This window comes from Pleurodeles waltl, chromosome 1_2, assembly GCF_031143425.1.
Source record: "Pleurodeles waltl isolate 20211129_DDA chromosome 1_2, aPleWal1.hap1.20221129, whole genome shotgun sequence".
NCBI lineage: Eukaryota > Metazoa > Chordata > Amphibia > Caudata > Salamandridae > Pleurodeles > Pleurodeles waltl.
In genome coordinates, this window is record NC_090437.1 from 1,300,852,668 (window position 1) to 1,300,868,709 (window position 16,042).

At 47.4% G+C, this 16,042-nt stretch overlaps 1 protein-coding gene across 3 annotated transcripts in view; it reads left to right on the forward strand.

Moving 5' to 3' along the window:
• Window positions 1-15,578: 15,578 nt before the first annotated feature.
• DYSF (dysferlin) overlaps window positions 15,579-16,042 on the forward strand; it is a 794,684-nt gene continuing 794,220 nt past the window's right edge. For 2 of the 3 annotated variants that reach the window (XM_069205583.1, XM_069205587.1), the window contains exon 1: window positions 15,579-15,796. In XM_069205583.1, the coding sequence (XP_069061684.1) occupies window positions 15,709-15,796 (88 nt within the window). In that variant the 5' untranslated portion in view covers window positions 15,579-15,708. The remainder of the gene's footprint in view (window positions 15,797-16,042) is intronic. The other variant, XM_069205579.1, reaches the window with a different exon arrangement.

The window sequence follows — 16,042 nt, forward strand, 5'->3', positions numbered from 1 at the left end:
GTGTTCATAGATTCTAAAGGCAACACCATAAAACACAGTTCTGTGGGGGAAAGTAGCAGATCTAAAAGAAATGCTAGCAAATGTCCATGTTGTACACACACTTGGACACTAGCGCGTTGGAGTACACGTTGCTGGAAATACACTGGCTGATGAAGCCGCAAAGTCAGCAGTGGCTGTGGCTGCTGTTGCTGCAGTAACTTGTTTGAGCTCAAAACCGGATGCATATGGGTTGCCGTGAAAGCTACGGCTGATGGTACGCCCTATGCAAAAGCTTTTCCTGACAAATATTCCTACCGAATGGGAGGTATCCTGAACGCTGAAGTTAAGATACCAGGCGTAGGGGTACAAGGTATTCCCAACAGATATAAGACCACAATTGATTAAAGCAGCGCATGAAGGGGTGGCATCTGCCCATGCTGGTGTGGCGGCTACAATCTCGATCTTACAAGCCCGTTATTGATGGCCAGGCATCTAGAAAGAGACCCAGCAGTATGTCCTTTGTTGTGACATCTGCCAACAAATTAAAGTTTCAACTGCCAAACGCTCGCCGCAGACACCCCTCCTGACCTCAAATAAACTTTTACAATGTGTGTACTTGGACCATTGCGGTCCCTTAACACCAGACAGTGCATACAAGTATATTTTGGTCGCTGTTGACTCTTGCTCCAGATTTTTATGGTTGTGGCCACAACGATCGGCTGACGCTCGGACTGTTATTAAAGATTTGCGCATCTCTATCTGTACATATGCAGTTGCGGCTTTCCACTCTGACCAGGGCCCTGCTTTCGCCTCAAGGGCATTCAGGGACACCATGGCTTCGTTGGGGGGGTCAAACTTCAGTACTAGTCTCCGTTTCATCCCAAGGGAAATAGTGTTGTGGAGCGATTTAAACCGTGATTTAAAGCAATCCTTAACAGCCAGAGTCTTAGGTACGGGTCATAGGTAGTTTAATCACCTGTATGGAGTTCGGAGAGCACTAAACAATCTGCCTAGAAGGTCCCTGGGGGGTCGTACTTCATATGAGTGCCTGTTCGGAACTCAAATGTATGTTCCAGATCTTGATGGTCCTGGTATGGAGGTGGCAGAAACACCTTTTGACATAAATGAATGTGTCACTGTCTTACAGGAATTGGAACAGTTCTGTGATGACAATTCTATCACCACTGCCTCCACAGGAATCAAGGATATACCTGTAACCCCTACCGTCTGGATTCCTAGAGTCTGGGATCTAGTACGTGAAAAGGTTGCTGTGAAAAAGGAATTTGGGGCCAGATGTAGGTAGGTAAAAAATAGCGACTCGCAAATTGCGAGTAATTGCGACTCGCAATTTGCGAGTCGCTAACAGCAATGCAGGTAGAAGGTGCGAGGACAATTTGCGACTCGCACACGGAGTCGCACCGCAGATAGCGAGTCCGCTGTTTGCGAGGTCGCTTTTTACGACCGTACAAAAAACGGACTCGCAATTTGCGAGTGGGTGTCGCAAATAGCGACTGTGCTGAAAATTGAATGCAGGTGCTGCAGAACACTCTGGAAAACACTTCCTGGCACATGATGACATCACAGCCAGGAAGTTTACAAATACACCTGGGAGGAGGGAGGACCACACCCATTTCAACTTCAGCACAGCTAACAAATAGAGCTCCTGCAACCATGTCTGACAATCCTAGGAAAAGGAAGCTAAAGTTTGCTGAAAAGGAGTTGGAGGTGCTGACTGATGAGTGCTGTCAGGACCATGACGAGCTGTTTGGCAGGGCAGCCCTCTCCGTGCCAGACAGAGAAGAAAAGAATTTGGCAGGAGATCTAGGACAAGGTCAACTCCCTGGGTGTCAGCCACCGGAGTGTGGAAGAACTGAAGAAAAGGTGGTATGACCTGCGCTCCCGGACCAAGGAGAGGGTGGCAGAGCGGCTCCGGGAGAGGAGAGGCACAGGAGGGGGACCATCGACAGTACCACCACCCACACCCCTGGAGGAAAGGGTAGAAGAGACCCTAGAGCCTGAGGCTGTAAGCGGGATGGGAGAACTGGACACCTCTGAGCCAGGACCATCAACCGGTGAGTACCATGTGACATGCATGTACCCACATCAATGCCATACCCCCACCCACCTTGTACACAGGGGCATGCACAACCATGATAGCTCCATTTCAGAGTAGCAAACACCAGAATGATGCATTATGGGCAATGTAGTCAAGTAGGCAGTTCATAGGAAATAGTTTATTAGGAAGTTGATAACAGATAGTAGACACGGACAGTGTGTTCCCTATGTCCCACAGGTCTCCCACAAGACACCCCCACCAGCCCAAGCAGCCAGGGGCCAATGGTCAGCCAGCACACACAGGAGACAACAGGACCAGCCACCACTGCTACCTGCACCACCAACACCATTCCCTCTCAGGAAACACCTGTTGCAACAGTGGTGTGTGAGCCTGCACCAGGTACGAGCCAGACTGCCACGGCAGACAATACAGGGCCTCCATCGCTTCGCAGGCGACGTAGAATATCAACAGCAGAGCGGCAGGCAGAGTCAGGCCATGCCTCCACATCACCAACCGAGGCCCAACTGCTACGGGGTCAGCGCCTGCAAAACCAACAATTAAGGAGGATTAGTGGGGTATTGCGGCGCTTTGAACACAATCATGCCATCAGCATGCAGCAGGTACATTCTGAGTTGCAGGTGATCGGTAACAACACGGGTGACCTTGCACTGTCTATGCGCCAACTAGTGGCAGGACTGCTAACGCAGAGTGACAGTGCACGGCACAGGGACCGCCAGCTGCTGCAATGCCTGGACAGGATGGCCTCCTCTATAGTTAGGCTGGCTGTCAACACAACAGGGCTGTCTAGGCGCACAGTCAGCCTCCAGGTGGACATGGGCCACTTTGCAGGTGATGTGGCATGGGGACTGGGCCGTCTCAGCCATGCAATGGACCTCATGGAGGCATGGCAGGTGGCCAGGGGCACAGGCGACATGCCACAGGACAGTGAGGAGGGCTCCACTGTCAGCAGTGTCTCTGCCGGTGACACCCGGGTGCTACGTAGTGGAAGCACAAGGCAGAGCACTGCTGACCTCCCTAGTACCAGCCAGGCTGGCCGAGCCCGCCGTAGGGTGTGAGCCCCACACTGTCCTTGGGTTTGGGGCACATGATGTCAATGTGTCCCTTGCCAGGTGGACTATTGAAGACCCTGAACTGTTCCTATTGTACATAGTTTGGTTATTTGCACTTATTAAATCACTTGTTCTTTCCACTTAACACATGGACTCTTGGTGTGTTACATTGGTGAGTATGGTAAAAGTTGGCACGTACCTTCCAAAGTATTGGTTTGCAATGTGTTCCCGTCTCAGTCTGCCTTGATTTGCGATGCTCCTATCCCCATGATGGCGATGTGGTTGCTCTTGCTCTTCATCCTCAGAATCTGGGTCTTCAGGGGTGAGAGGTAGCCCACGTCGGGTGGCAATGTTGTGCAGTATAGCCATGCAACAACTATTTTGAAAGCTGTAATTGGGGTATACTGGAGGGCACCTCCACTTCGGTGGAGGCATCTGAACCTTGCTTTCAGCAGTCCGAAGGTACGTTCTATCATGTTCCTGGTCCTCTTATGTGCACTGTTGTATCGCCTCTCGCAATCATTGCTGGGTGTTAAGTACGGTGTTCGTATCCATGGACGTAGTGCATATGCACTGTCACCTGTTTGGCACAAAACGTACAATGTTAGCAAGGCATGGGTGGTTTGCACATTGACCTGTGTGCATGTCTTCAAGGTGTATTCAGCTCTACCTAGGAGGTATCCGTCTCTAAACTCCCCACGTTCCAGGCGTTGGTGTATCTAACTGTGCCTAAAAATGTAGGAGTCATGAGTACTGCCTGGAAATTTGGCAACCATGTCAGTGATGATATAATGGGCGTCACATACCACCTGAATATTGAGTGAGTGGGTACACTTCCTATTGTGGAACAGATATTCCAGGTTTGCAGGAGGGCATATTTGTATATGTGTCCCGTCTACACACCCTATGACATGGGGGAAGTTGGCAATCCTGTAAAATTCCAACTTGGTGCTGTTGATTTCTGCCTCATTCCTGGGTAGGTATATGTATCGGGACATGTGTGTGAGTAAGGCGTCTAGGAATGCCCTAAAGAACCGTGATAGTGCACTTTGGGATACCCCACCTGTCACAGCAATGACCCCCTGATAGCTACCCGAGGCCAAGAGGTGCAGTGAACATAGCACTTGCACATGCGTAGGGATGGCGCAGCCGCGCACAGTCTGGCGTTCTAGCTGTGGTTTGAGTAATTCTATTAAATCTAGTATAGCTGCGCTGCTAAGTCTATATTTATCATAAATTTCCTCCTCAGTTTGCTGGAAGAGTGTCTGCCTTGTTCTGTATATCTTCTCCTGTCTCTGGCTCCTCCTCCTCCTCCTCCTCCTCCTCCTCCTCCTCTGCTGGGCGGCGTGGGCTCTCCTCCTCACTATCAGGTATATCTCCACCATCTTGAGTAACCCAGATGCCTTCTGGGTCTCCTTTTATACTTTGGTAATGGTTACCACCTGCTCTGAGTTAGTGGTAAATTGGAAGTGCAAAATGGGCTTTTTGCAACTAGTCGCAATTTGTGAGTTGCTATTGCATATGGTTTGCGACTCGCAAATTGCGACTTCCTATTTGCGGGTGGCAAAATGGGTTCGCAAATTTTGCGAGTCGGTAACGGCTCGCATCGCATTTTGCGAGTCGGAAATGGGATTTTTGCATCCCATTTCCGATTTTGCGGGGTCGCAAATTGCGAATCGGGCCATTTGCGACTCGCAAAACTTTGCTACATCTGGCCCTTGGTCCTTCTTATCGAGCACCAGTCCAAGTTTTGGGGATACACAGTACCAGAACTGTAATTCTACCACCGTTGGCAGGTGCCAAAGAAAATTGTTTAGTCTCTATCGACAATGTCAAACTACACCATGTGGCCAATCCTGCACAGCAGACCAAGAGGAACAGCCAGTAGCTCCCCAATCCCTCTCAGTACTGGTCAAAACCTTCCTCTACAAGTTGTAAGCAGCAACACTGACACCTCTCCGAGTTTGGGGAGGGTGGAAAATGATCTGGCATTGGTTCCAATAACATCAAATAATACAGAGATAATTGATCGATTCAATACAGCTTTAACACAAACGGATGTTGCTATATAGTCTGTGTCACCGCGAGAAACACCAACCCCACCAACTAACACAGCTCCAGTTTTTGCACGAACTGCTTCTGGATGTTTTGCTGACATCAATGACGACATCTCAGACTCATTCGCCTCTTCAACACTTGAACTGTCAAGAACACATAAGCTAATGAACTGGCTTCAAATAACATACTTTATTTTTCCATGGAACTATCTATGGCTTTCCATGACTGTACTAGCTTTCCTTCTTTGGATTGGTTTTGTTATCACTCTTTTTAATAATACATGGACATTCTCTTCCTGAAAAATCAACGGTTGAATTGGTGGATGAGGTCTTAAAACCACATTTTTCATCACACAAGACCGAAGAGACTTATCTTTTGTGAACATTTCTGCTATACCAATTCCTGATGGGATTGTTTGGGATAAAGTAATATTTGATATATATGGTCCCACGGAGGTTATTCAAATACCATGTGTGTTCAAACTTTCCATTAATTATATAATAATACCATGCATTGTTTCTGATGATTGGGATGTGAAAACAGTTGATTCCATGAGGACTGAATTGCAGTATTATACTGTATTTGAAAACAAAGATGTTTATCAATCTAAAGAAAATTATGGTGATATGTTTGCTACAATTATGGGCACCATTTCATACACAGAGCCAGCAGCCCCAAAACAGTTTTTAATTACACACAATGGGAACATTGTCCGACTCCACCACAAGGGAGTTCCAAAACATATTCTGAAAAGTTTACACATTTTTCTGGGCATAGTGTAAAAAATGCTGAGTCGTATTATTTTAAATTGCCACCTACTAAAGATATATATATATTATTGACGAATACTTAATTTATATATTCGGAATCTTTTGTTTCCAAGTTGACTATAGAAGGCTATGAATATTGGCTAAAGTCAATTGACTTAAAAAGTGTATGGGGAAATAGACATTGGCAAATAAGGGGGAAGGAAGCATTATTCAGAGCATGCCTGATACCTATACAAATGATATTCTTAAATGAAACAGTACAACAAACAAGTTGTCTAGGATTAGCAAAGATTAAAGAATTAAACATGGCCAGTATACCTGCCCCTGCAAAATTTTACAAATGGCAAAAATATACAAAGAACAGCTCGACGAATGGGTCCAGAATGGTATATTTAATGTTTCACTGACACGTCCTGGTGGGTGGTTATTGTGGCCAGTAGATACCAATGGGTGTCACCAACGTTTTATCAACTCCTTGGGTTTTTTTTTTTTTTTTTTTAGAACTAATAGGCCGGACCCTCGCTATATATCATCCGAACATGCGGGTATAGTTACAACATACAGTGTAGGGAAACTATGCCAGCAATGGTTAAGAACTGCCTCACTAGATGCGGTTAGAGAACACCTCAGTCTCCTGTCTAATAATACTGATTTACAGGATTTCCTGTTAGGCCCCAGAAAACACAGCAGAAAGCTTTTCTTATATGAAGTATATAATGAAATTTGGAAGCTTTCCCAACAAGAAGCAGCTGCCCGGTTAAGGCAAATAGACCAGGAAAATCTAAAAATGGCATTAGCTGTTGTGGATAATGGGATTAATACCCTGTCCGACCGAATATACAATTTAAATAACATTGTCCCTTCTGCTATAGACATTATACAAACAGATATGTCTTATTTACACCATGGACAGAGTCAGCTAAGGTCCATTATGCAGTTGGGTTGGACACTTCAAACATTGAAGGCGGGTTGCGTTCCCTGGCAGCATGTCAGTGCAAGAGAAATATTTTCTCCCTTTAATTTAACACGACAACAACTACTAATGGCTAAGAAAGAAGCGACTTATGTCATGCTAAACATCGAGAAATTAGAAAAGTTGCCTTTTACTGTGGCTGAAATGCCATCTGCTGAGTGGCTAATACATGGGGTCATCAATCTGCCATATTTCTACACTTCAATTCACCTCCTGTTTAAAACACATTCCGGTAGGCAGATATGAAAGGCTGGGAGATAGTTACATCCATGAGGTGTGGGAGCTTCTCTTCTCATACAAATGTCTCAGTGGCATGAAAGAAGTCTTTCTTAGCGGTAGTGAATGTGAGACTTCAGTCGGCCATTCGATGGTTTGTAAACAGCTGTCCTTGCATGGGGCGTGTAACGCGTCTGCAGCAAACTTGGTTTGTCATCTGAAGGGAGTTCCAGTCCCCTTGATTATTCCAGGTGCTTTCAAACGGCAGCTATGTCCTCCTCAACGGTGAAGACTGTTGTGGGATGCGAGCCGGAATAGTTTGTTGTTTCAGTCTCTAAGATAGTTACATGCTGCGGGAACGTACTTCCCCCCCCCCCCCCTACTAAGATAAGAGGTAGCTGACATTTGGCCTCCCATTGCTACTTCAAATGTGGATTTTGACAAGTTGAGCAGACTCAAGGCTTCATTGTTTCAAAAGCATGTGGCCCTTACATCTTCATGCAAGACCTACGCACTTCAGGTGGCAAGGTCGACAGCAGAAATAGTCCCTTTTAAGTACAAACTTTCCAAGACACTTTGGTGAACTCGTGGGATGGATATTTAATGCGTCCATTACAACTGGAATTGCACATTTCTTTAAGGCTGTTGGTTCTGGTTTCCTTCACACCTTCTCCTCCATATTCTGTTTGATACCATCAGCCAGCCACTCAATTTTTTCTAGTATTTTCGGGGGATTTCCATTAACTTTGGCTTTATTAGCTGGCATTTTGCTGTTGCTATTTTTTATGTGCAATGGCTGTCCTGCCGCAACAAGGAGGAATGAAAGCACTCCCATCAGCGCAGCTGTGTTGTGAACGTATGATGCAGTATTTTGGAGCAACACTCCTGGAGCAATTGGAGTGTGGCTGGTCTCTGTCATTCAGACCGGTTTTACATTGTGTGCAGCTCATGTTTTGGTACCTCTGGTGCTCTTTCGAAAACGCACTGGAAATCTGTCTTTCTATGCAGCGCTTGCTTTCATTGGACGCTGACCTGTTGATGTGCTCGCTGAGGGCTCATTACCGGACATGCGCGTTGAGGTTGCGTTTGCTACGGGAAGCTACTTATGAGTTGCCCTTCCTGGAGGGACTCATCAATGGGCACACCACGGAATGCCGCCTTGGCTGAGGCTATGGAACACGACTGCTCCTTGATCCTTCTTGGCGATGCCTTTCTGACTTTAACATCAGCCGAAGTGGAAGATTTCCTGTCCTCTATGGTCCCGGAATCGACTGGAACTTTTAAAAAATAACTTTGCCTTTTGAAATTTGGTGTTTTATGCCACATGTTCACATTTTAAATTGTCCTTCTACGTGCTCACGTGTCCCTCTGACTTGTCATAATTGACATTGATTTTTTACATATATATCTTAGGTTGAGCTTTTAGTAGCAATTTTATGTCTTTAGGCTTTGAACCACCTTCAACCGACAAGGGGAGGGTGTTGTGTAGCCATTTTAGCTATAGCTCCATGCACGTTATTTTAACACATTAGGCTAGGCTGCTGTGCACTCTGACCTAGATATATTTTATTTGGCTTTACTTATTATTGTTACAATAGCCACTTTTACAGTCTTGTTTTATTTTCTGTTTATCTAACTGTTTTTGCCTAGGCCAGCACTCTGTTCTCAGACAAGACATTCTTGCTCACTCTGTGCTTCTTCCAAGACTACAGCACGGTACATTGCAGGTGAACGTAGTAGAAGTTTAGTCTCCTACATTCATAGAAAATACACATCCTTACGTAGGGACATTTTCTCAGAACATCAGCTGTGTTGTTATAACAACACTTCCTTGTCCCTTACACATTAGAGAGAGATTCCAGACAGAGAACCAGGACTGTATGCTGATTGCCAAATGCTTCGCTTCCGATGCTAACGCAGGCCTTTGCTCAGGTATGGGGGATGACGTCTTCCCAGGGGAACCTGAAGGGCAGAATTAGAGCTTAACATGCTTTGCTCTATCATAGCCTAGGTAGAAGTTAGTCTATTGACCATAGTGACAATATGATAGCGTTATTTCTATGCTTCACTCTCCTCGTCACAATTTTAATACTGTTATGCTGTGTCATCCTGGTTATTGCAGCTCACGCTTTGCTATCTAAGATGCAGTTGTTCTATTAAGATCATTATTAAAACATATACTGCCTCTGTTTGTCATTTATATATGAGACTAAGGTAACTGAGAGAAACGGATGAGACCTGAGTGACCACAGCTTCCCTGAGAAACCAATCATGTCATGCGCTTGGCTGCCCAGTCATCCCTGCCTTCGGGTAGAGATGAGGTACTGCTAGTTAGCCGGAGCAACACCCAGATTGGAGTGACAGGTGTCACCCGCAGTGGGTCAGACTTAGTCTCCCCCACCGTGGGCGATTCTGACGCTCAAAATCCAGTAGTCTCATTAGAATAATGAGAGCCTACGCGACAGAGGGACCCAGGGGTCACTTAGACGATGCAGGCATGGCACAGGGAGGCTTCTCTGGCCAGCCACCGACTGGACTAGGAAGAGGGCCACCTGCTGGTCACTCCTGCAATGGAGGTTGGTTCCTCTCGGTCCTGGGGGCTGCGGGTGCAGTGCTTGGTCCAGGCATCGGGTTCCTTGTTACCAGGGAGTCGCGGTCAGGGGGAGCCTCTGCATCCTCTCTGCAGGCATCGCTGTGTGGGTGCCGGGGGGTCAACTCAGGTTACTCACTTCGTCGCAGTCGCCTGGGAGTCCTCTCTGCAGTGTTTGTTCTCTGGAGCTCGAGCCGGGGGCGTCGGGTGCAGAGTGTGAAGTCTCACGCTTCTGGCGGGAAGGGAGAGTCCTTTGAAAGTTGTTTCTTTGTTGCAAAAATGTTGCTGTTGTTGAACAGTGTTGCTGTCATCAGGAGTTTCTTGGTCCTTCGGTTCAGGGCAGTCCTCTGAGTCCTCAGAGGTCTCTGGTCCCTGTCGGATGCGTCGCTGTGCAGGTTCTTTGAGTCTGGAGACAGGCTGGTAGGGCTGGGGCCAAGTCAGTTGTCGTCTCCGTCATCTCTGCAGGGCTTTCAGGTCAGCACTCCTTCTTCTTTGTGTAGGTTGCAGGAATCTAATTTTCTGGGTTCAGGGTCACCCCTAAATACTCAATGTAGGGGTGTATCTAGGTCTGGGGAGCAGTAGCCAATGGCTGCTGTCCTGGAAGGGGAGGGGCATCCCTAATCCTACTGGGGGAATCCTCCAAAACCAAGGTGGAGGATTTCTAAAGGCAGGGATCTCCTCAGCTCAGGGCACCTTAGGGGCTGTCCTGACTGGTAGGTAACTCCTCCTTGTTATTTTCATTATATCCTCTGGACTTGCCACCACTAGCTGGAGTGCTCTGGGGCATTGTAACACGAAGCTTGAGCCTTTGAGGCTCACTGCTAGGTGTTACAGTTCCTGAAGGGGTGAGGTGTTAAGCACCTCCACCCAGTGCAGGCTTTGTTTCTGGCCTCAGAGAGCACAAAGGCTCTCACCCCAAGGGGTCAGAAACTCGTCTCCATGGCAGGCTGGCACAGAATAGTCAGTCCTGCACTGAAGGATTGGGTAAAATACCACGGGCATCTTCTAAGATGCCCTCTGTGTGCATTTTGTAATAAATCCAACACTGGCATCAGTGTGGGTTTATTATTCTGAGAAGTTTCGATACCAAACCTCCCAGTATTCAGTGTAGCCATTATGGAACTGTGGAGTTTGTTTTTGACAAACTCCCAGACCATATACTTAATATGACCACACTGTACTTACAATGTCTAAGAATGGACTTAGACACTGTAGGGGCATATTGCTCATGCAGCTATGCCCTCACCTGTGGTATAGTGCACCCTGCCTTAGGGCTGTAAGGCCTGCTAGAGGGGCGACTTACATATGCCACAGGCAGTATTTTGTGTGCATGACATCCTGAGGGGGATGCCATGTCGACTTTGCCTTTTCCTCCCCACCAACACACAATCTGCAATGGCAGTGTGCATGTGTTAGGTGAGGGATCCCTTAGGATGGCTCAACACATGCTGCAGCCCTTTGGGACCTTCCCTGGTCACAAGGCCCTTGGTACCACTGGTACCTTTTACAAGGGATTTATCTGTGTGCCAGGGGCGTGCCAATTATGGAGACAATGGTACATTTTTAGTGAAAGAACACTGGTGCTGGGGCCTGGTTAGCAGGGTCCCAGCACACTTCTCAATCAAGTCAGCATCAATATCGGGCAAAAACTGAGGGGTAACTACAACAGGTAGCCATTTTCCTACAGGTCGCTGCAGAAGCTGTCCAGCCCCCTTCCTGGGTTATGTAAGGGCTCCCCCGAGGATGGGACCCTAGATTAATCTGTAGATTTGTCTGTGGATTTGTCTCTGGAACCATCCGAAGACTCTTCTGCAACCTGGATACTGAAACGGCTGCTGGACTTTGCCAGGATCCAAGACAAGACTGTACCTAGTAGGAGGGCGCCTAATGCATCTTAGAAGATGCCCCCTGTAATTTACTCAATCCTTCAGTGCAGGACTGACTGGTCAGTGCCAGCCTGCCACTGAGACGAGTTTCTGCCCCCCTGGGGTGAGAGCCTTTGTGCTCTCTGAGGACAGAAACAAAGCCTGCACTTGGTGGAGGTGCTTCTCACCTCTCCCTGCAGGAACTGTAACACCTGGTGGTGAGCCTCAAAGGCTCATGCCTTTTGTTACAGCACTCCTGGGGCATCCCAGCTTGTGGAGATGCCTGCCCCTCCGGCCACTGCCCCCACTTTTCGCGGCAAGGCTGGAGGAGATAATTAGAAAAACAAGGAGGAGTCACCCACCAGTCAGGACAGCCCCTAAGGTGTCCTGAGCTGAGGCAACCCCTGCCTTTAGAAATCCTCCATCTTAAGTTTGGAGGGTCCCCCAATAGGATTAGGGATGTGCCCCCCTCCCCTCAGGGAGGAGGCACAAAGAGGGTGTAGCCACCCTCCAGGACAGTAGCCATTGGCTACTGCCCTCCTGACCTAAACACACCCCTGAATCTAGTATTTAGGGGCACCCCAGAACCCACGAAATCAGATTCCTGCAACCTTAAACAAGAAGAAGGACTGCTGACCTGAAAGACCTACAGCGACGACAGAGACGACAACTGCTTTGGCACCAGCCCTACCGGCCTGTCTCCTGACTCGAAAAAAACTGCACAGCAACGCATCTGACAGGGACCAGCGACCTCTGAAGCCTCAGAGGACTGCCCTGAAACCCGAAGGACCAAGAAACTCCCGACAACAGTAGCACTGTTAACCCACAGCAGCATCTTTGCAACAAAGAAGCAACTTTGAAAGAACTCTCTATTCCTGCCGGAAGCGTGAAACTTCACCCTCTGCACCCGGCTCGAGCTCCAGAGAACCAACACTACAGGGAGGACTACCAGGCAACTGCGACCTCGTGAGTAACCCGAGATGACCCCCCACTAGACCCCCACAGCGGCACATGCAGAGAGAATCCAGAGGCTCCCCCTGACCGCGACTGCCTGTAACTGCACCCGCAGCCCCCAGGACCAGAAGGAACCGAACTTCAGTGCAGGAGTGACCATCAGGTGACCCTCTGCCTAGCCCAGTCGGTGGCTGGCCTGAGAAGCCCCCCTGTGCCCTGGCTGCACCGCTAGAGTGACCCCCAGGTCCCTCCATTGAAACCTATCCGGCCGCCCCTGTACCACTGAGGATGTGTTTTGTGTGCCTACTTATGTCCTCCCCCCCCCCCCCCTCCCCAGTGCTCTACAAAACCCTCCTGGTCTGCCCTCCGAAGACGCAGGTACTTAGCTGTAGGCAGACTGGAACAAGAGCACCCCTGTTCTTCATAGGCGCCTATGTGTTTTGGGCCCTCCTTTGACCTCTGCACCTGGCCGGCCCTGTGTTGCTGGTGCGGTAACTTTGGGGTTGCCTTGAACTCCCAACGGTTGACTGCCTATGCCCAGGAACTTGAACTTGCAAGTGCCTTACTTATCTGACAAACCAACCATTACTTACCTCCCCCAGGAACTGTTGATTTTTGCAGTGTCCACTTTTAAAATAGCTTATTGCCATTTTAACTAAGTTTTAATAAATTAAGAAAATATATTTTTCTATATAAAAACTATTGGCCTGGAGTAAGTCTTTGAGTGTGTGTTCTTCATTGATTGCCTGTGTGTGTACAACAAATGGTTAATACTACCCTCTGATAAGCCTACTGCTCGACCACACTAAGACAAAATAGAGCATTAGAATTATCTAATTTTGCCACTATTTTACCTCTAAGGGGAACCCTTGGACTCTGTGCACACTATCTCTTACTTTGAGATAGTATATACAGAGCCAACTTCCTACAGTAACCATGCCAAAAAGAAGGTACTTTCCTACAATGCATGTTTAGTAAACTCCACAGGAAGTTTTTAGAGCAAACAGACCGGACCCTCACTATGTGTCACCAGAACATTTGGGTATTATGACAACATACAGTGTTGGAAATTATGGCAGCAATGGTTTAAAAAGTTCCTCACTAGATGCTTTAAAAGAACACCTCAGTCTCCTGTCTAATAACACAGACTTGTAAGATTTTCTGTTAGACCCCAAAAGACAACGTAAAAAGCACTTCTTCTATGCAATTTACAATGAGATTTGGAAACTTTCACAACAAGAAGCTACAGCCCAGTTAAGGCAAATAGATCAGGAAAAATTACAGATAGCATTAGCTGTTGTAGATAATAGGATTAACACCTTGTCCGTCTGCATTTACAGTCTCAACAACATAATTTCCTCTACAACCAACATTATGCAAACTGATATGCCATCTTTACTACATGGACATGTAATCTTTACACCATGGATAGAGTCAACTTAGGTCTATTCTGCAGTTAGGTTGGACACTACAGACATTGAAAAATGGTTGTGTTCCCTAGGATACTCGTATAAGGATTACTATTATTGTATTGTTATATGGACACAGATGCATGTCTATTCTGTTAGGGATGTATAGTTTAGGTTTTCACATCCCTGGTGGATGGTGGCGTAGTAAGCACATCACTGGAGTATTGATGGTTTGATTATGGGTTGCATGTTACAGGACAATATTACAATAAGTACTTGTACATGTTGTTTACAGCCCTGATGAAGTCATTGGGTTACTCCGAGTAGACAAAACGTGTTATCTGAAGTGGATACACAGAATACATAAGGAATATAAATGTTTGGGCGTGTGCCTTAAACTGTATCCGTTGACCAGACAGTCTTGCAGTTGTGTGGTAAAGAGGCAGTTAGGTGTTTCCTTCCATAAAAGAGCACCGCCTTTTGAAGATTTGGATTGAATTACCAACGATATAAGTGGTGAATCGACTGTGAGTGCCTGATTCTCCTCCAAATCGCCCACTGTTGTGATCAATCTTTGCTTTTTTTTTTGTCTCTGCATGTGTGAGACTAATATAACTGGGAGAAAAGGATGAGATCTGTTCCACCACGACGTCTCCTGCGAAGTTAGAATGTCATGCGTACGGCTGCCACTTCCAGGTGCTGGTGAGGTACTGCTAGCTGGCTGAAAGTATTAGGCAGCAGTTGTCACAAGGTTTGGAATTGGACTAAGTTCCCCACAACCTGGTGGCGCTGTCACATGAATCCAACAGTCTCGTTGGTTCAATGAGAGCCAACACGTCAATAAAACCAACCAATAATAAGTAAGGGGAGGACTATAAACCCACTAAGTTTTTGGTAAACCCACAAAAGGGCTTTTGCAACTAGACAGATTGAGTTCCCTGGTAGGCGAGACCTAATTTACATTACAATAAAAATGTGTTTAATGTATTGTCATTATAGCTATTGCCTGACTTTCTGAATTATGAAATAATGCTTTTGATGAAATACACACAATCCCACTTGTGAACAATACGCTTTTAAATGGTAATGCCTAAATGACAGATAATACATTATTGAACTAATACTCCCATAAGATAAAATATAAGATTTCAGCACCTACAAAAAATTATGGAAATAAAAATGTGCTTGACATTATAAAGTGCCTTTTCTAAATGGTACTTGTCTCATTTATTTTGAAAAGCACTGTAGTAATTCAATGCTTGATTTATCTCGCTGACGTGGTTGGGTTTTTTCATTGCAATTATGTTAATCTAAACGTTCCCACTAAAATGCACTGTATGGCTTGTTTACTTATGAAAGGTGCATATTTGGGGTCGCTGTCTCGGATACACAAATATCCCTGAAACAAACCCGTTTGTGAAGACACGTGAAAACGTGCATTATATTCAGAGTTTGACATTTTCTCACAAATATTGCGGGGTCTTCGATTCCCTTAGAAGTCTGTAAGCTGTGACGCTCATGTTCCTTAAATAAACCCCGGCCTCCTGCCCCGGTGGGGGGGGGGGGGGGGGGGGGGGGGTGCCGTTCAGGGTGAGTTGCCCTTTAAGAGCAGGGTCCCGGCGGGCGTGTGCCAGGCTCTCGTGTGTCCGAGGCCGGGGGCAGGAGGCATTCCTGGCCGCAGGGGGAGCGAGTGGAGCATCCATCCCTGGCCGAGCCTGGCACAGCCCTGCAGCCTCGGGGTCCGGGGGGTCCTGGACCGGCCGCAGCCATGCTGAGGGTCTTCATCCTCCACGCAGACAATGTGCAGACCCCGGACTCGGACGTCAGCGACACGTACTGCTCTGTGCTCTTCCAAGGTAGGTGGTGGGACTGTGGGACGGTGGTGTGGGTGGTGGTGTGGGACGGTGGTGGCGGGGGCCGGGAGGGGCCGGGCGACAGCTGCTGCTTTCCGTGCCAGGACTGCGGAGACAGCCGGCTAATAATACCCCCAAGGGGCGTGGGTGGAGTGCCACCGCCGCAGCAGAGACAGCCAGCTAATGCCATCCTCCAGAGGGGCATGGTTGGAGGGCCACCACCCAGTGGCGTAACGAAACTGGAAGGGA